At 41.0% G+C, this 19770-nt stretch overlaps 1 protein-coding gene and 1 long non-coding RNA gene across 14 annotated transcripts in view; one reads left to right on the top strand and one right to left on the bottom strand.

Annotated features, from left to right (window-relative positions):
- Positions 1 to 2488, top strand: part of EPAS1 (endothelial PAS domain protein 1) — a 75916-nt gene extending 73428 nt beyond the window's left edge. For all 4 annotated transcript variants that reach the window (XM_021544322.4, XM_085575922.1, XM_021544321.4 and 1 more), the window contains one exon: positions 227 to 2488. In XM_021544322.4, coding sequence (XP_021399997.3) covers positions 227 to 378 — 152 coding nt within the window. In that variant the 3' untranslated portion in view covers positions 379 to 2488. The remainder of the gene's footprint in view (positions 1 to 226) is intronic.
- LOC146768030 (uncharacterized) overlaps positions 1 to 19770 on the bottom strand; it is a 144802-nt gene that overhangs the window by 72290 nt on the left and 52742 nt on the right. For 3 of the 10 annotated variants that reach the window (XR_014953989.1, XR_014953990.1, XR_014953987.1), the window contains exon 2: positions 7294 to 7382. The exons of 6 other annotated variants lie outside the window; for them this stretch is intronic. This is a non-coding gene — a long non-coding RNA (uncharacterized LOC146768030). Of the gene's footprint in view, positions 1 to 7293; positions 19767 to 19770 lie in introns of those variants that run through there. One more of the 10 variants, XR_014953986.1, reaches the window with a different exon arrangement.

Raw genomic sequence — 19770 nt, 5'->3', positions numbered from 1 at the left:
CTCAGAGCAATCTCAGTTTGGGGGTAGAGATGAAAAAACTGCACTTGTTAGCGTAGCAGTTTAAGGAGGGGCAGAGCACAGGTTTGCTCTGACACCTGGAACTGCTGGTGGTTTGAGGTGGTTTGATATAAAAACAAAATGAATCTGGTGTAAACAGCAGAGGTGGGAGGAAACAAGTGCCCTTTCTAGTCTCAGCACCTTAACTGACTTCGGTGCCGTGTTGCAGGTGTGACCAGCCGCCTGCTGGGGCCCTCCTTGGAGCCCTACCTGCTGCCCGAGCTGACGAGGTATGACTGCGAGGTGAACGTGCCCGTGCTGGGCAGCTCAATGCTGCTGCAGGGCAGCGAACTGCTCCGGGCGCTGGACCAGGCCACCTGAGCCACCCCCAGTATTCCACGGCCTGTACTGTTCAAAACAGCTTCTGTTTTTAAATATATTTTTGCAGGTAGTCAATTTCTAATACCAGTACACTTTTACAGGATTTTACTTAGATATTGAACCTGTCCACATTACCAAATAGTGGCCTTTTGAAGTTACTCACTTTATTATTCATATTAAAGAAATACATCTACTGTATTTTCTCTATTGCAATTAAAGTGGTGTTTAGAGAGTTTGATTACCCTCCCCTTATCTCATTACCTGTAATTTATATTCTGAATTTTTTTTTCTAATTTCATGCTAATAAAAAGCTGTGGTATAAACGCCTCATCATGTGATACTTTGGCTGCAGTACTGCAAAGACATATTTTTATTGCCAAAGATGAATGAAACAAATTTGATCACCAACCACAGTTTTTTTTGTTGATCTGCCAAATTAAAATCATTTTGAGTCTTTCTGTTTTCCAGCATTTATTTTATTGTAACTTTAATAACTTTTGGAAAACCATACTAAGGAAAATTCCTAGCCTTCTGCCTCCCATCCTTTTCCTTCATTTTTATACACTTTGTTGAAAGAAATGTGAATGGCGAAATGCAATGTTTGTGGGTATCTGTGAAAGTTGCACGTTTTAAGCTTTTTTCCTCAGAAGCAAGCCACATTTTCAGCTGCCTTAACCTGGCTTAGTTCTACAGCCAAGGGAGTCCTACAGATTTGCCCCAGTGGAGGATTTAGGCCTCTGATTTAATTTGTGTTGAGGTTTCTTGTTTTGTTCTTTGTTGTTGCCTTTATTTTTTACACAAAACAGATTTTTTTTTTAATTATTATCTCTCTCTGGGTCAGTTGTTAATCATCTCTTGGTACTTTTCACTATATCTATGATACAGCTACTTTAAGAGCTGTTTCTGCTAGAAACTTGTAGTATTTGTTATGGTGTTGCTGATATTTCAGGAATCAGAGCAGTGGCCAGTACTAACACCTCTGATTAATGTTACCCTTTTTCATTTTATATGCCAGCTAGCAATATAATTGCAATATTGAATCAAAAAATCTCAAACTGGTATTTTCCAGTGTATTAGGCTAACTCAGTTATAATTAGACAAAAATAATTAGGGATTGCATAGTGAGATGAATAGCCAGCAGGGAGGGCTCTCATTTTTACTTGCCTTACATTAATCAGTAGCTAAAAAGTCATTAAAATGCAACCAGACATTTTCAGAGCTCCTTTTCAACTATCATTAATTGTCATGCACATATTTGAAAAATAGAGCTTTGAATGCTTTCAAAGGGTTTTGAAAGTTTAAATTACAGCATCTCTAAATGGCAAAAAATAATACAATAAAAGGCAGGTGAGCAGTTCTGACTTAATACATACAGACTTTGATCTGTGTTGGGATCTATCTTGTTTCCTCCACTGGTATAAATCACTGTAGATTCACTGAAGAAAATGAAACAGTGGCGAAGTACTAAAGGTAAAAATCTGGCCCAGAAACTTAGAACAAAAATATATTTTTGAGACTTCTGAGTCTGCTGAAGCCTGGTGTATAAAATTGCTTTATTTCATGCACTGACACTTGCATAGAGAGAGCCTTGGGTTCATAGAGCACTTCAGAGTTCACTGTGCTAAGCGAGTCTTAACCACACATACTTAGAAAAGCTGAAGACCTTTTGTTATGGGTACATGATGTAAAAAAAATATACTCCCTATTATATCTTTCAAGAGTTTATTACCAAAAATTATCTACTCATAAAGATATTACTGTGTGAAAAAATTATTGTAAGCGTCAACATCTGATGAAAATTTGCCATCCACATTTGACAAATTTGCAGTGGCACAGACTTAAGGCTTCAAGGATTAAAGACACTTGAATACTGCTCTTCTGTTTCTTATTTGTGTAGTTTCAGCATTAAAAATGTTATACCCTAACAGTTTACTAAAACACTCTGAAAAAATATTCCATGTCTTAATATTAATCATACTTTTTATTATAATTATTTCATAATCTATATTGCTGAATTCTTATTGACAATATTATAACTGTATGGGAACTTTAACTTGATAAGGAAATGTATTTTGACACTGATACCTTATTAAAGTATACTGATCCTAAATTCTTTGTGACTCATTTGCTATGAATTTGTTATTTGTTGTATCATTGTAAAGCAAAAGTATTTATTAAATTATTTATAGAAAATAAAGGTTTGCATTGATCTTTGAAGACTGAAAGAACAATCAAATGCTACCCATGTTTGAGAGCTGGGAAGGAGCCTGCCAAAGGTTCATACTATCAATTGCTTTGTAGAGTTTACCTGGCTTCCCTCAAAAGAAGAATTAATGCCCTGCAGACCACTGCCCTTCTGGAACTTGTGGCTCAGAGTGTTGCTTCTGTTTCAAAACTGTTTCTATCTGAGGAGCTGGGGATGCCTTTTGTAATGCTACCCTTACAAAAAAAAACAGAGGGAAAATTAAGTCCACCAAATCACAGTTCAGAGGCTGAACTGCCACCGTTCCCAGCCTGAGTTTTGGTGGAGAAACAAAAGCCATCATGTTCTAGCAGTCTTGGCAAGCCCCAGAATAACAGGCTTTGCCATCAAATCCTTCCAAGCCTCTGCTTTACCCTGACAGTAGTCATTAATCCCAATGCTGCTGTTAAACAGGTCAGTCCTTTTCCATGTAGAAAATGCCAGCTTTGCCTGTGTAATTACACTGATCACATAGTAGAAAGACAGGCAAATTAAAAATTTAATTTCCAAACATGCACTTAAACTTCAGTGCAGTGTGGAAGCTGTTAATGCTTGACCCTTCTGATAACTGCCTTTGAAACATGCAATGCCCACACAGACTGCAGTGAGCTGCTCAAGCAGCATCAGTTCTTCTCAAGAGCCTGCAAAAGTGGGCTATCATCACCTTCTTTCTTAGACTGGACACTCCATAGGGGTAGAAATCAAATCCTTGCCTCTAAATCTGTTGTAATTAACCTTAACTATACATAACTCCCCCTTTTAAAGTATCCCCTTAGTCTTTGTCTAAGTGTCCCCAGTACTAACTCAGCACAGCAGATCCTAATCCAACTGAGTATTGGTAAAAACAAAAAATAATCTCTGAAAATAGAGATTAACCTGTTAAGATCAACTTCTATCTTTTGAAGAGTGCAATAGCTAACTTTTAATATAAATTAACAGTCAGACATTATTTTTGGGGTGTCCAAACAGCTGATTGCTCACACACTCATACTTAAGAAGGTCCTGCATTCACCATTCCCATGTTCAAATAGCTGAAGGAACATACTGGTAGTGCCTTGAGCTGCCTTTTTTCTTTCCCCCTCTACAGCTAAACACTTCTCATGTTAGTGATTTTTAATGGCTTTTCCTTACGTATAGGAACATTCTGGACAGCAAAACTCTGACAGTACAATTTAATACCCCAAAGACCCTGGTCAGAAACACAATGCAACCTATGAATTAATAGCTGAGGTTTTTTTCTGCTGAACAGGGATTTATGGTGGCTTTTAAATTTTTTTCCTCCCCAGTAGGCCAACAGAAGTGCTTAAAATTCAGCGTACATCATTTTTCACTGCCTAAAAGCACCATTTCTTGGCATCAGACTTTGTATCTCTAACTGCACAGCACTGATCCCAATGATGTTGTTCAACATTCATTACATTCTGCTGAAAAATTGGCCTGCTTTGCCAAGCTCTCATGACTTCGGCTGGTCTCCGCCTCTGCCTGATTATCATGTCTGTCATCTTTTTAAAATGATCAAGCAACCATTTTTCCTAGAACACAGAATTCACTAAGGTAAGATTCATGATGTTTATCAAAGAAATACTTATTAAAAATATACACTAGGAAATTTTCAACATGTGATTATTAATAAAAACCCAAGAAAGACCAGTAAACTTGGATAACAAAGTCTAATTGTCTTTTCACTGAAGACACAGGCTCCTAAGCCATACTGAGATCTGCAGACACTATGTGATTCATCACTCACTTGGAGCAACAGGCAGAGCACAAAGAAAACTAATGCACAGATGTTTCATCTGTCACTTCTACCTGAGGAGCTTTAAAAAGCTATTCACAGACATGCCACATACATGTGTGTGTGTGTGTGTTTATATTTTTGTATATATTTTTCATTTTTTAAAAGACCTACAGTGGAGAACAGTGTTGGGAAGGATGGATAAATATAATTATTCATAAATAATACAGCCAGGATGAAAACGGTCCCCCCTGCTGGCTGGACAATGCCCTTACCTACAGATAAGTCCAAAAGTCAAGTGGATTGTTCCATCTCATCCCCCAAAATGTATGGTTCATCCCACACCTGTAACCCTCCCCTGAAACATCAAGTGCCTGTAACCCCATTGGCCCGAGCCTTGTTCAAGCCCACGCTAAGCCCCCTGATAAGGGGTCTCCGTGGGGCCAGACGCTGTCTTGGAAGTTCCCCTCCTCTTGGATCTTCCCCCCCTCTTAGGACCTCCACCCCTTCCTAGAGCATCCTCTTGTCTCTCCCCTCCCTCGCCCCTCAAGCCTCACCACGTGCTGCATCTGGCAGCTCGAGGCAGGACCTTTCTCCATCCCTAACAAACCTTATATCCCAAGAGCAGCCTTCAGAGATCTCTTGTCTCCATTCACCTAAACCGTCCAGGAGCTCAGCGCTCCCTACAGAACAGGAAATATTCTTCTACATCTAAATAAACAGCTCATTTTTAATTTCCCCTCCAACTCCTAATTATAGGCTTCCCAAGGGAGGAAGAAATAATTTCTAAGAAAAAAAGCAAGTCCTTAACAGTATTTTATTAGGACAAAGTCTGTCACACATCTCTGTCCTGCTCCCTTAGCACAAACCAACCCACAGCACAAAGGCTGCCTTTTGGTTTCCTGGGGCTGCATCTGAGCCCACCCTTGCCCACAGGGGAGGCAAGCATGGATTCTTGCTGCTCCAGGCTCAGTTCATTGGTGTTTTCTTAGTTAACTGATACAGCAAAAGCACCATGGGAGGGACATAGCCCAGTTTTGAGTGTTTGCATTACAAATGTATTTGACTAAACATTTTTTTTTTTAAATGAGAAACACCTTAGCTACGTTTTGTTGTTGTTATTTGACTGAAAGCCAGCCTGAAGTTTTGCAAGCTTGTGATGTGCCACAGGTCTCACATGGAACATTTTCCTTGAAGAAGTCCTAAATTCCTGTAATCAAGGAGTTACTTAATTGTCTTCAGTCATGCCTTCCATTTAGGAATGTGGTTAGAATGTCTCATTAGGAACAGCAGCAAATTCATGAGCCTGGCTTGCAAGGACTACCTGCAAGCCAACCAACACTAGCTCTTGACATGCTGGAGGTAGCAGCAGCTGTGTCACACCTTGGATACTATCTGAAGTGGCAATTCCTGCATCTTAACTTCACCACTTGGGCTGCATCTCAAAAAACCCAACTCCTTTTAGCTTAAGTAAAAAAAAAAAAAAAAAAAAAAAAAAAAAAAAAAAAAAAAAAAACATCCCCAAACTTCTCACTTGAAAAGTCTCTGTTTAGGTCTTGGAATTACAGAAAAAACTGGCAAGCTAGATCCTCAAAGGCACCAGCACCAGAAACCAGAGTGACTTTGTCGCACCAGGCATATTTTAATATCTGCGATCTGTCTGCTGATCTTTGAAGGACTGGCACTAGCTCTAGGGACTGAAGCTGTCTCCTTATAGCACTGGAAAAGGCAAACCAGAAGAAAAATACCTCAAGCATTGCCTCCTCCAGGCTTATTGGTGTCCCCCTCCAATGCATAGTTCCAGGACCAAAGGTCCTAGATAAAACACAGCAGCACAGCACCACCATCTTGATGGCTTGTTCATCCATCAAACAACAAATATCCTCTAGTTTCTCAACAGCTGAATGTGTTTCTTAGCTGCAGCAAGCACCTGCAGACAATTGTTTAGTCTTCACTCCTATCCTTTCCTAACCCCAATGCATTCCTTCCACTAGCCCCCAGTCCATGTATAGGTCTATGGTTTCTGCATTCCAATTTCTGCCTCATGCTGCCTTCTCCTTGCCCAGCTCACCTTCCCCTCCTGAAAAACCTGCTCCAATCTGTCCCATCTCTACACAGCCCTCATTGCAGGCAGCAGTTTTCAGCAAGGATTTTGGGACTTGCAGAGTGGGTTCTTTCTCATCATGTCCTTGCCTTGGCTGCCTGTTAGATACAATGGTCAGCCAGACTCCCAGCCATTTCCACCCAAATCTCAGCTTCTCTGGTTCTTGGGTTGAGCTCATGTTAAAATGTCCAAACCCTATTCCCACTCTAACCACTAGGCATAACAGATCACAATCCTCTCACTGACATGAAAGCAGATTTAATGTTCCAACTTACAAGAAGTTAGTACATCCTCCCAAGAGCTGCAATGCTACCCATTTCAGACATTCTTCTCAGCCTGTTTTCATTTGTTGTTCAAGCAAGCAGTGGTGGGGTATGGGTTCTGCCAGCTCACAGAAAATATAGTGTCTCTTTTACCAGTCCCTTGACACAGTGCTTCAAGAAAAATACCAACAAATTTCAGATGTGCACATAATTTATCCCGCAGTTTTGGAAATGACAGCAGAGTTGAGCAAGTTCCCCAGATGGCTGAACTCTGATCTGTAAAGCCAGAACAATTTCCCAGACTCTTTTAGTCCTATCAGCACCACAGAACTAGCAGCAGTGGGAAGAGAATCCATGTTTGTGGCTCCCCAAACCTTCTTCCCATACAAATACTTGCTTGTTCAGGACAAGAATTAAGCCTGAGACAGAGAGAGGTGCACACACTTGTTAGACTGCTGCCAAATGCTGCTATGCACTTGACAGACACCAACAATCTCACAGAGGGTTTGATTTCCAAAGTCAAACTTATTCATCAGTATTTTAAAGCCCTGAGCAATCCTTATGCACTCACTCCAGAATTTGGCTGCCCAGAATTTGGAGAACCCTGAGGTGCCCCAGAGGAGAGTGGTCCATGGGGTTCTCTTGCTGTCTAGTTGTAACCTGTAAATCGGAAAAATCAAAGGTTAAGACTCACACAAGCAAGCTAAAACCTGCTTTTTATGTCCACTGGAGAGAATGACAGGAAAGTGATTATAATGCAAATTCATCAGAATTTTCCAGAACAAGGCTCTTTTTAAAGACAATGGCAGGAATGTATTTTCCCAGGTACATCTATTAATGCAACTGAATTATATTTTATGTTAAGTGGGAAAAGAACATCAAACAAACCCAGCAGCCTTAAAGTCTTACTCTCCTTTTCTCAAGATGTTGGTAAACACCAAATTTGAGGTAGGAGAGGAAAGCACAAATACTAAAAACCCACAACTGTCAAAACCCCAGACCAAAGCACATAGCTCCCTGGCATTATTTTGTAGCAGAAGTTGCACAAACTTCTAAGTGGCAAACCACAAAAGTTGCCTCATACAATGGGCCTTATGATCAATACAAATACATATTACTTTAGTTCAGCCCCTCCTCCACACAGCAGCCCACAACAGTATTACACTGGATTAAACGAAGCATAAAATGGGTGCTGTCACCATCCATTTTTAGATCCGTCGCATGACATCCATTGGCTTTTTTCCTGGAAGAGCAGGCAATACTAATTGTGTCTATCGCTTTACTGCTAACACAGATAGTGCTGTCCTTAACTGCAGCCCCCAGAACACACTGGAGTTCACAGAAATCAAACCAGTGGAAGTTTACTGGGAAAACAGACTGCTCTTCTTTACTTTAACTTCAGCTGCCAACATCATGATGAGTTTTCCTGTGCCTTGCTCAACTAACAGTGATGCTGTTTTTTAACATATTGACACCTTCTAACACAGGTTGCTGTTCACAACTTTCATTTTAATATTTAGTCAGTTTTTGGAGTGCACAGCATGATTTATTTCAGAGCCATTCTGATCACCACAGAAATCTCAATAAAAGTGACACCAACACTGAATAATTCGTGGTGAACTTCCCTCTTTTCTCTTAAAACCTCTCTTCTGCAGAAGAGATTGTTTAATGACCTTGAGGAACTACATGATGGGTTTGCTTTTATCCAGCACCCCTTTTTGCCTTCCTCAGATCCACAGTAGTTACCCAAGCACTCTGAAAAGTGGGCATAAACCTGGCTATTTTAACCATCAATTGTATTTTAATATACTTAATAAACATTTTAACTTCTACTTTCATTTTTAGAGGGACTTCTTCAAACTCCCACTAAACGTTCTCCTCCCCTCATTCAAAATAAAGAAATAATCTTAAAATCACTAGACTATTTGTCTGGTTAACCAGCAGAGGAAGCAGGAACCCATGAAATATCTGGAACTCAATGGAAATGCAGGGAACAGAAAATATTCAAGTCAACAGTACTCCCATTCTTCTTTCTGCAACAGTCCCTGCTGGGGAGGGTTTGTTTGCACTGAGGTTTGTATTAGAAACACACACACTTAGCTAAATTGCACAAATTCCACAAACCTACCCTAAAAATAATAAACAGTGAAAAGTGCCTATGCCCAGCATTTAAGAGCCACAACAGGTGCCTCTGGATGGCAGATTGCCATGATGGCCATACTCATAACACTTGTCCCAAAACCTGCTCAAATCCTCCTTCTTTCCCCCTTCCCATGGAAACACCTCAAGGAGTATTTTGATTCTTACAGGCAAAATCATGTCCCGACTCATTCCTAGGAAATAAATTCCATGTACCTACAAAATCTATGGTACAAAGTGGTTGCTAAGGTGCCACCATCCACAAGACCCTGAAAAATCAGTCTTCTGCAGCCTATGGCAGGAGCTCATGCTGTCCACAGGCACTCCTGATCCTGGCATGGGAGCACCCAGCACACTGCATGACACTCAGTGGCTGTGCCCAGCACACACTGCTGCTCCTCGAGTCGTGGGCCAGAAGTGCAGCAGCTGAAGAAGCTGCACATTTCACATGCTGTCTCCAACACAGATCACCTCTACAACACCCATCTACTTAGGTTTAATGCAGGCAATGCACAGTTCACTTATATTTGGAGCAAGGGGGTAAATAAGCCTGGCAATGCATTACTTCCATGGTTCATGGAAATACTTTGTGGCTATGCATTACAGAGGAACATCATTCATGGCAAAAGTTGCCTAACAGGAAATTTCCAAAAGGAATTTCTAGGAAGATTTCCAAACCCCATGCATTCTACTTCCACACTAAACCCCCAAGCTTCACTGTCCAAAGGGCACCTTAGCACACCTCCTACACAAATATCCCATCCTGTTCTTCCCAATGAGCCAAACCATCATGGCAGCAACTTGCTAGGGCTGAAAGCAGCATGACAGGGTCCCCCCCAAGCACACTTGTCCTTACTCACAATATTTCACAGTGATTCCTCCAATTGGCAGGAAACTCCCAGCCACACCCTTCCTTTCCTTGCTACCAAGATGCCAAATTTTTCTCCTGAGAGAACACCTCCAGGTCACTTTTCCACAATGCCCAACAGCATTCAGAAATCCTTTTCCAGATGCTCTTACTGGAAATGCAGACCCCACAATTACAAAAGGAATTCTGGGATCTTAACTGTACTTTTATGACTAATCTTTGAAAGCAGTATTTCAAAATATTTCTTCGAAATACACCAAAACATACATTCAAATTACTTCTTTTTTTTTAAGCAAGCTACTGAAGAAAAAGGACGTGGCCAGTCACATAGTCATGTGCAGCACTAACACTGCAGTTGGACAGACCTAGTTTTGACAGTACAAGACACATACAGAAATAAATCAGTTCATACCCAAAGAGGAAGGGGCTCGTGGGACTAATCTCTGTTTAGCAAACTATGCATTCAAACCCCAGTTTTCAAGATAATATGTTGTAGCTGTACAGCAACACTAGAAACAGGAGACTGCTGCACCTGTATCACACAGTGTCAGTAACTGAACTTCAGGATCTCCCATCAAGATCCAAACAAACAGGTATTTTTACAATAACCAAGGTAACGGGACAGAGTGAATTTGAAGGCAGAACTCAGCAGGAAACAAAGAAGCCTTTCTGAAAATAATGCTGAGTATTCTCTCAGATTCTTAAATGGAAACAACTAGCAGCCCGTTATCAATTTCCATGTAGTTATAACCTGTTCCTGCCCAACATATCTTTCTACTGATAACTTATTACATCTTCATGTTTCTCTGCTCTATTTTAAAAAACACAACCAACCAACCAAAAAAATCACCTGACAGGCTCATTTGGATTTTTCAGCTTCCTAGTGTCTCCTATTAAGAGCTACAAAATACAATTTACATGCTCTAAAAAAATGAGCTACTTTGAAAACTTAACTTTTTAAACAGCTCAGAGAAGATGTCTGTCATCCTTTCATTTCCAAGCAGTAGTTTGTGTAGATTTTAGTATAATCAATTCATGTCCATGTCATGTTTCATTTTCATGCTTCATTTTCCAAGGCCACTAATCAGACTAATGAGGTTGAATGTGAAGAAATCCCTTTGTTTCAAACTGAACAGCTTCTGAAACCACAATTATAATGGTCTTTCTTTGCTTATTCATTTCCTGTTTGCAAGTAATAGCAAAAAAGAAAAGGCATTGCAAAATTTTTCTGCTAAAGCCTTACAGCAGAAAACCATCTTAGTACAACATCCCCTGTAATTTAGAGGAGCTCAGGCTGTATGTTCCTGTAAGGAACAGTGCTTTACACTTTGTGAGCATGCTTAAATGAAAGTAAAATCTTATTAACTGCTTTGGTAGGGTCACAAGTATGCTCTATATGTTCCAAAGCAGGGGCTTAGGACGGTCCAGTGAGCAAATGCCTGTCTGCAAGCAGCAGGGAATTTGTGCTGAGCACACTCCCACAGGAGTCATCGGTTCCCCCATGCCTGTGTACAACATGTCTAGGACCTGCCTGGGGACTGGGAGCTTCAACACATATACAGATAACCCAATGCATGAGACAGAAGCCAGAGGTGAGGAATGGAAATTCCTACTTGGAGATTCATTCCAGGCTGCAATACAAACCCCCCACTGCTCCTCAGAGCTTTTTGTCATGCATCAGTGGGAACACAGAGAGAGATGCACCAAAAGACTTAGAAGGGAATACACCCAGTTATGGGACAACACCACAAAAGCCAACACTGTCTAGCTTCCAACAACACTGATAAATTTGAAATCACAATCTAAACTATCTTGTTTATTCTGTTTATTCTGTTCTTGTTCATTATGAAGTTGGGTTATTTTTTTTCTTTAACATCCCATACAAGCAAGGCTTGTTTCTGACCCTCTAAATGCCTGAGGAGCTGCCCAGCCCACATGCTGAGCAAGTGACAAGTACATTGCAGAGTTAGAGGATCACAGAGCATTCCACCAAGCTTACTGCAAGTGTCACTAGACCTGCTCAGAATGAATAGATATGGTTCAACTGTGGTTCAGAGTTCTCCAAAAGAATCTGGATACACCTGTAAAGGGGCATGGAAATGGAGAGGGGGCAAGTTTCTCTTTTTAGCCTGTAGCTTGATGACAGCACAAGCAGCACAGTGCCATGGTTTACATCTGACTGTGGTCCCATTCAAAGCACAAAGTATCTATAGACAAAATCCAGGCAATCCACTCCCTCCTAAAACTGTAAGTCGAACATAGAAATGCTCTACTGCTACAATACATCCCAGGCTATAAAAGAAGCTTTAAGGCCTTCACAGATCACCAAGAACATCAGTGTGGCTTTAGGGAATTAAGTGGCACCAATTATTAATCCTCCTGTCCCCACCAGTCCATAGAGAAAGGATGAAGATGTCAGAAGACAGATTTACAATTGCACAGCAGGAGCCAACACCATTCTGTATGGTCTCTACCTAGTTAACCTCCAGCACATTCCTTGGGGAAAGAAGGAACACCACTGGTGAGAAGACAAAAAAGGCTTTTCACCTCCCGCTCCTTCCCACTCCTGGAACAAAAACACTGATCACCTAGAGGCATCCTCCATATCAGCTGGAGCTTGGCTGCGGAAACAAATGTGGAAGGACTGGAGCAGAGTCCATGGTGGGTTACAGCACCAGACTGATGGCTGATACCACCACAGCATGTGTGCATGACCATTAGCCAGAGCCTACAACCACCCAGAGCTGCCAGATATTTGAAAGTGTTTTTGTTTTTGTTTTCCACCTTCATAGGAAACAAACCTGAGCTCTCATTAGCAGTACCTTGGCAGGAAGATGACTGAAAGCTGACAGATCTGAAAAATTCTGTGCAGAAAAATAATTTTAGCTTTCAACTATTTCAAATTATTCTCTGATGTTTAACTAGGAATAATTAAAGAGCAAACAAAAAGCCTGAATCCTTTCATGAATACTTGATAGGTATATGCTAGTTTTTTCAAACAGGAGCTCAGTTCTAGGGTGGCAGAGTCCCTTTGCACAGGAGTTGAAGAAAAGCAAACTAATCTGTTAAAGAAATAGAGCAAAAAGGTGTCAGTTTTCTTCCAAAACAGTGGTATTTTTTTGTCAACGAACTAGTTAGGAAGCTTGAACAAGATGTCTGACTAATGACATACAGTGGTCCCCCAACACCAGCCTCAAGACACAGGTGTCATTAAAAGTCAACATGAGGCTTTACTTAAGTCTTTAAACACTGTACTGCCTCCCAGACATGGGAAAAGAATAAAACTGCCTGAGCAGCTTGGGTTTGGCATAGAAAAAGAGCATTAATTAAGGAGTTGGGTTATTCCCAAATCGTGCTACTTACGAAGCCCCATTATACCTGCTGCATAATAGGTGGGATGCATTTTCTTTCAGCAGTGCTGATGTCAGATGTTAATTGAAGACCGTGTAAGAAATACTCCCCTAAGATAAATTACCTTCTGCTGAAAAGATACCAGTCATGTTGCTGGGAGCACTGCAAGGGAAGCTCACCAAGTATGGGGCTGAAGAGCAGGAGATATGGCAACGCACACTCAAGCAACTTTAAATCCGGAGGATGTAATATTGTTTAGAGCCATCAGAGACACAGGAAGAGCAATGGAAAAGGATCATGGCACTCCTCAAGGCAAGGGAGTGCAGCCTCTACCATCCTACTACAACTCCTGACTTCTCTCTGGTTTTTGGCACGATCTGTGTTTTACCAACCTAAAGAATGTCCCTTCTGTGCTGCCAGATGCTGTTCCCACATTGAGCAGAGCAGGAGATAGTCACCACCTCGTGAGCATCCCCAGGCACGCTCATCCTCCCAGGGGGGCACGGGGGGAGGACAGGACAGAGCCCCACGGCCCTGGCGCAGCTGTAAGGGCAGCGAGCCACACGCCACGGGTGAAGCTGCAGACACGTCACCTCTCCAGCAGATGTGGGAGCAGCCTGCGGAGACCTTCGGGTGTGAGGGAGCAGCTGGCACGGGGGCTGCCCCCACATCCTGCCCCCACCAGCCCAGCTGCACGGCCCAGCTGGGCACCGCTCGGCCAGGGGGGAGCGGCACGCGCTGGCACGGAAGGGACGGCGGGCACGGCAGAGAGAGCCAAAAAGCAGCATGGAGAGAGTGGAGAAGTGAACAGCACCCCTACCACAACATTGCACCCCTTCTTAGAGAGCCCTGTCCCCAGAATGACACGGGATCACTTTCCCTCTCCATGGCCACAAGTGCACCAAAGGTCACCAGGGCAAGTGGCAGGAGCATCAGCTGTAGCAGCAGGACTGAGAAATGGTGACCAGGCCAAACAACCTCCAAGAGCAGCTTTTGCTCTATTTTAACACCTGGTCTGCAGACCTTCTGAGGGTGCTGAGGGAGATCCTGAAGGTTAGCCTGGAGGCTACACTCAGAAATTGAGCCCGTGTGCTGCATGGGGAAGAGCGGGTTCATGGCTGCTGACTGTGGGAAGGACGGAGCCTCTGCAGCCACACTGGGAGGCACCCAAGGTGTGGAAGGATGATGGGGCTGGGGACCCTGTCTTCCTTGCCTCACTGGTCCCTTCAAATTTGAAGATCTCTGGTGCAGGGATTTTTTTCTCTCTATGCTGGTACCTCCAAGAATGGCACCTTGAAGGTATTGGGGCTCTATAGATTTCCATAGATATATATTATACTGAGCAAGAAAGAGGAATTTTAGTCACAGGATAACAATGTAGAGGAGGTATTTAAATCAACCTCCACCTCTAAGCACTTACCACTCACCAGTAATGCTTTCACTATACTGGTGTGCACTTCTTTTTGGCTCAGCAATGCATTACATCAGCATTACATATGAATCTCCCAGGCAATTTTTGGTTACCTCTTCATGCCCAGCCCATCTTCCCTTGCATCTACAAAACCAGCATTTCACACTAAATAATCTAGAAGTCTGCTGACAAGAGCATTTGCTAACTGGAGAGAAAGCACCACACTTCACCCTCTTCCCCCTGCATTTCCAGGGCAGCTCACTCTCCCTGGTTGATGGACAGCCTTTCTGTCACTGCAGCTAAGCAATTACTAACAGCTAAGCTCCCAAATCCTAACCATAAAGGGTGTCAGGGCTGAGTGCCTGAGCATCAGTTAATGCTAGTAATATTAATTTAAACCACACAAACTACAGCTTGATGCACTGACCACCCTGGACACAACGAGGAGGTCCAAGGCAGCCAGCAGACACCCTGCCCATCACCCCGGGCAAGTTAAAATGCTGAATTTAATCTACAATCCCAATCTTGCAGATGTTCCTTCACCATCTCCCAGCCCAGCTGCTGTTCTTGCAGTTTTTTAAATACTCGGGAGGAACCATGGTATCTTTCTGAAGGAAGTTCAGCTGCACAAAGTGAGCAAAACTAAATAACAGTGCCTCTATTCCATTTCAAAACTAACAACCCTACATAGCTTGGAGAAGCAAAATCACTTGCAGAACAAATGACAGTCAACAACTCACCAGCAGCAAAAGTCACATTGTTAGGGTTATTATTCATGCTTAACCCTTCCAATCTCATTTGTTTTTCCCTTCTATGTCCTCAGATAGTGCAGTCTGACCTCAGCACAGAGACTTCAGAATTTAATCAAAAGACATGAAAGACTGAAAGACTGTTTCACTGATTTAAACAGAGAACGTCAACCTTAAAATCATCCTGAATCGTTATCCACCTTACAAAAGCAAGAAACAAGAGATACTGTACTACTCTAGGGTTTTCAGCTACAGCTGTTAAATAAATTTTAAATTTTATTTCACTTTTTTTTCAATATTTCCTGCAGAGAAATTGTCAAGAAATGCTACAGAATATCATGAAGGGTACACACTTGGAAACAAAAGAAAAATAAGCACCGAAACTCCCAGATTACCATCTCCTCCCTCAATTGCTTTAGATCTAAAACAACATGCTTAAAGGCAGAATATTTGTGCAGTGGGAAATATATAGACTGATATGTTTTAGTGATTACAACTAGGAGGGGGAGGGAAGACAGGTTCCCCCTTTCCTCCCATATATTTCAGGTGAAATTTTGGACCTGAAAAAGTTTACACAGCCCAAAATTAGTTACTTTTTGGGGAAGATAACAACACAAATACATTATGAAACAGAGCAATATCGTTTAACACCAAGAACAATAAAGGAACATCACAATGTTATCTCATTTATTCCTGGAGTTTTCATAACATGTCCTCACCCATCCACTCTTCATACTTATGCCAGGGAAACACACAGCAATACCTTGTGTATAGTTTCATCCACAATCTTTCTTCAATATAAAAACACTTTTTTGCTACTAAAGTGTTCTTACTCATTCTTCTAGGAAACATTAACATCAGCAGATCTGATCAGGGACAAAGTCTCCCCAATGGTTAGACAGTGTTTATACTTTCAGTAAAAAAAAAGCAAGACACTAAACCCTTTGGGATGAGTAAGCAGAAAAGAACATCTAGACCAGTGCAGCTATGCCATATGTTTCTTCATTAAAACAACTGTGCAACACTGGGTTAAAAAAAACCACAAACTTTATGCCTCTCCAGTAAGCAGTGGGGGAAATGACCTTATTTTTCTACAAAGCTTGCCCTTTAGCAATTGTTGTTTGAAGGACAGTAAACCACAGGCAAACGAACTCAATCATCCCCCAAGGATCCCTGGAATAGTTTAGCCCTGATAAAAAGTTCTTAAGGGGCTCTTCCCAGAAGCACGTTTTTTTTTCATAAGCATTTACCTAAGAAAAGTTTAGCAATGAAGCACAAAAATGCCAGTTTATGTAAGCCCATTCATGTGCAAACATGCACATAAATACCAAGGGCTGAAACCTGGGATCTCATTCGAAGGTGCTTAGAGTGCAAATGTCTGACTTTGTGCAAACAAGATCTTAACACCTGAGGTTCTGGGGACTGGAAATTAAAACTCCCATGGCGAGAAATCCGTCTTGGTCATGATGACTTACAACTGTAGTCAATATTTGTCTTCTGAAGGCATCAAGTGTTTTGCATTTAGCAATGTTTAAAATTTAATTAAGTAAATCTCAGATGTGCATAAAGCAAAATTATATTGAATTCAGTTACAGTATTGCACAATATGTAAAGCTTGTCCACTTTCGTTTTATATATGTAAAAACATATAAAAACCTTTATTCCTTTCCTTTTCCCTTTGGTGTCTGCTTCTCAATTTTCCTAGACCCCGCAGGAAAGATGCATTTCACTGACAGACTGAATTGTTTACCCTTCTCAGCAATGACCAAACACAAATGGACTCTGCTCTAGAGACTGAAGTATCTGTGCAAATGTATGATTAAGACAATATGGCCTTTTGAGCAAAACCATCCCATTCAGAACATTTTCAGTCATAGTATGGAATGCAAAGAAAACAAAACCTCATTACATTTTGCTATTCATAAACACAAGCTTTTAAAACTCACTTCTGAATCCATTGGAGAGAACAGAGCAATAAAGCCCCTTCAAAACACTTCCCTGCATGGCTTACTTATCTATGGGAAATTAATAAAATCCTCACTGTGATAACAAGTGATCATCATTACAATTGCTCCCACAATCACCAGATGGCTTCTCTGGGCTGCTTCTGAAGGAGAATCACAAATTACAGAAGAGTGTGAGGGTTCAAGAAATGTTAGACCCAAGCTTATTGTACTTTTCCACTCCTCTGCACCTGTGGTGAAGTACCTGTGACCTTCCACTATAACTTTTTATTTCATTTCCACGACAATGCTTAGTAGCAAAGAAAGAAATCTTAGGTCCCTGAATTGCGAGTACCTGTGATGAAAGAAAAGTCTCTAGGTCACATTCCCACCATCCAGAGCTAGACTATTTGAAACAGATCCATATGCCACTCCTGAAAGTGATTTTTATGAGCAGAAATTGCTAATTAATGATGCCCATGAGGTGTTTTTCTGCCCTCTGCAAAGCCATTACCATTTTCAAGATTCATTATCCACTACTGATAGACCTTTCTATCACCAAACCATATTGTTGCAATTTACATTCAGTCTCATTTCCCCTCAATTTTATGCCCTTCCTCCCTGGAAGGATGCCAAGAAAATCTGCACCATACCACGAAGAAACTAAATTTGCCAACAGGTCGACAGCAGCTGCTTCTGAGCATCTGGTTTAACCTGTTGCCAGAAGCATAATTACCACCAATAATGCTTAAGTTCCTGAGATATTGGCAAGAATCACAATTTCTGGTGTGTTTTCTTACCTATATAATGGACAGCAATTATCAGACATGAAAAGACATCAGAAAAATTCCTCCCTTCTAACCTAGGTGGCAAAAACTGTCATCTCAATATATGACTTAATATGCATTTTGGGCACAGTATCTAAAGAAACCCAAACCACCAAACATTATTCTCTGAATACTAATCTTTTTCCTGGTTCATTCTGCTGGCAGTGACAAGAGACAGAAGATAGATTATTACACAGGGTTACTCAGAGCCGCCTCTGAAATGTTGTGAGAAAGGGCCTGTCTTTAACTGGTAGTATGTACAAGGGCCTGATAAAACACACAGTCATAATGAAAAAATATCAAAGGTCCTTGGACTAACTAATTTATAGCTAATTTTTTCTATTTGGCTTCATGCTGTCATCTTTTGCATACCAAAACAAAACCTCTCTGCTATCTCAAAATTTTCACACTCCACATGGGTTTGACTTTGATAGTCCCATGGGTTTTGAGGGCATATTAGTACCAAGATTCCTCCTGAAATTAGAATCAGGGTTTCTCCTGTCTGGAACATGATAGTGTGAACTGTTCCCAGTGTAACATTTGGTATAGTTTAGATCATTTCCATATCTGAAAACAAGCTTACGATAGAGAAAGAAGCTGAGAAGGGAAAGGAGTAAATGTACTTCTAATACTAAGAAGCTGCCAGACAGACAATAATTTTGTGTTACATTATTTAACACTTATTGGAGAATAAAGAAGGTAGAAATTATTCCCCTATTTCACATGGCTTTCTGTCCAGCAGGCAGGTTTCTGTCCAAGTTCTTCCCATCTTTGCTGAACATGAGCCCTTCTTCATCAAAAGTGATCCTTCACCAGGTTCAAACATCACTCACTCAAGCCAAAGGCTTGCCTGTCTTGAATTCACAGAGGTACCGCGGTGTCTACATAAACCATCTTTGTTTTTATTCATTGGGTCATCTACATAACTTGCTACTGGGGGACAAAAAGATGTAAAATTATTGCCAGGGCAATTATTTTACCTCTTTCCTACTCCAAATCAATTCTTTCCTATATATTCTGTGAAAAATGCAGAGTTGAGACTTACTAGCCACATTTTAAAATTGTATTCTTTCTTATTAAGTATGACCATGAGCTTCCTCTCTTGAGTAAAGGATTTTTTGCAAAGTTGAAGTATTCACCTCCTGTGTTTTTGGTTATATTCCAGACTTTTCAAGCTTGAATTGACAGATTTTTAACCATGATTTGCTAGGAATGGGAAGTGAGTATGCCCAAGAATAACCTCCTTCACTCCTTTTCCCATTGGAGATTCTCATACCTTATAAGGTGTTTCAACCCTATAAACTACTTAAATTAGTCTAGCCATTCTTCTTTGCCTACTGATCCTAGAATGTCTTCATATGCAATATCTTTTGTAAGTGTTGCCAAACAATTGTGGAAACTTCATTAGTAATCCTATCTGTTTTGTCATAAATGGAAAAATTGAACAAAGAGTTATTTAGTTCCGGCCAAAGTAGCATTCAAGTGATTTTTAATTTTATTTAATCCACAGCTGAAATATAAGCTGAAATATAAAATGTATTAATGCAGACTTCTGCTTCCAAGAATGAAATTTATCCCTTACACCAACATGTAGCTCCAAGGCAGCCTCAGAGAGGAAATTATAGAGCCTGTCTTTGCTTTAGCTTTTCAGAGAGTAAAGTGAAAATAACCATTGGTTGTTATTGAATAAGATAAAGTATTTAGAGTTGAGAAGTGTTCTAGGTAATAATTCTCATTACAAAGTATACAACTGCTGTCCT

This window comes from Lonchura striata, chromosome 3 (genome assembly GCF_050655825.1).
Source record: "Lonchura striata isolate lonStrDom1 chromosome 3, ASM5065582v1, whole genome shotgun sequence".
NCBI classification, from domain to species: Eukaryota; Metazoa; Chordata; class Aves; order Passeriformes; family Estrildidae; genus Lonchura; species Lonchura striata.
The sequence above is the reverse complement of the archived record's forward strand: the minus strand, read 5'-3'. Positions and strand labels throughout refer to the sequence as shown.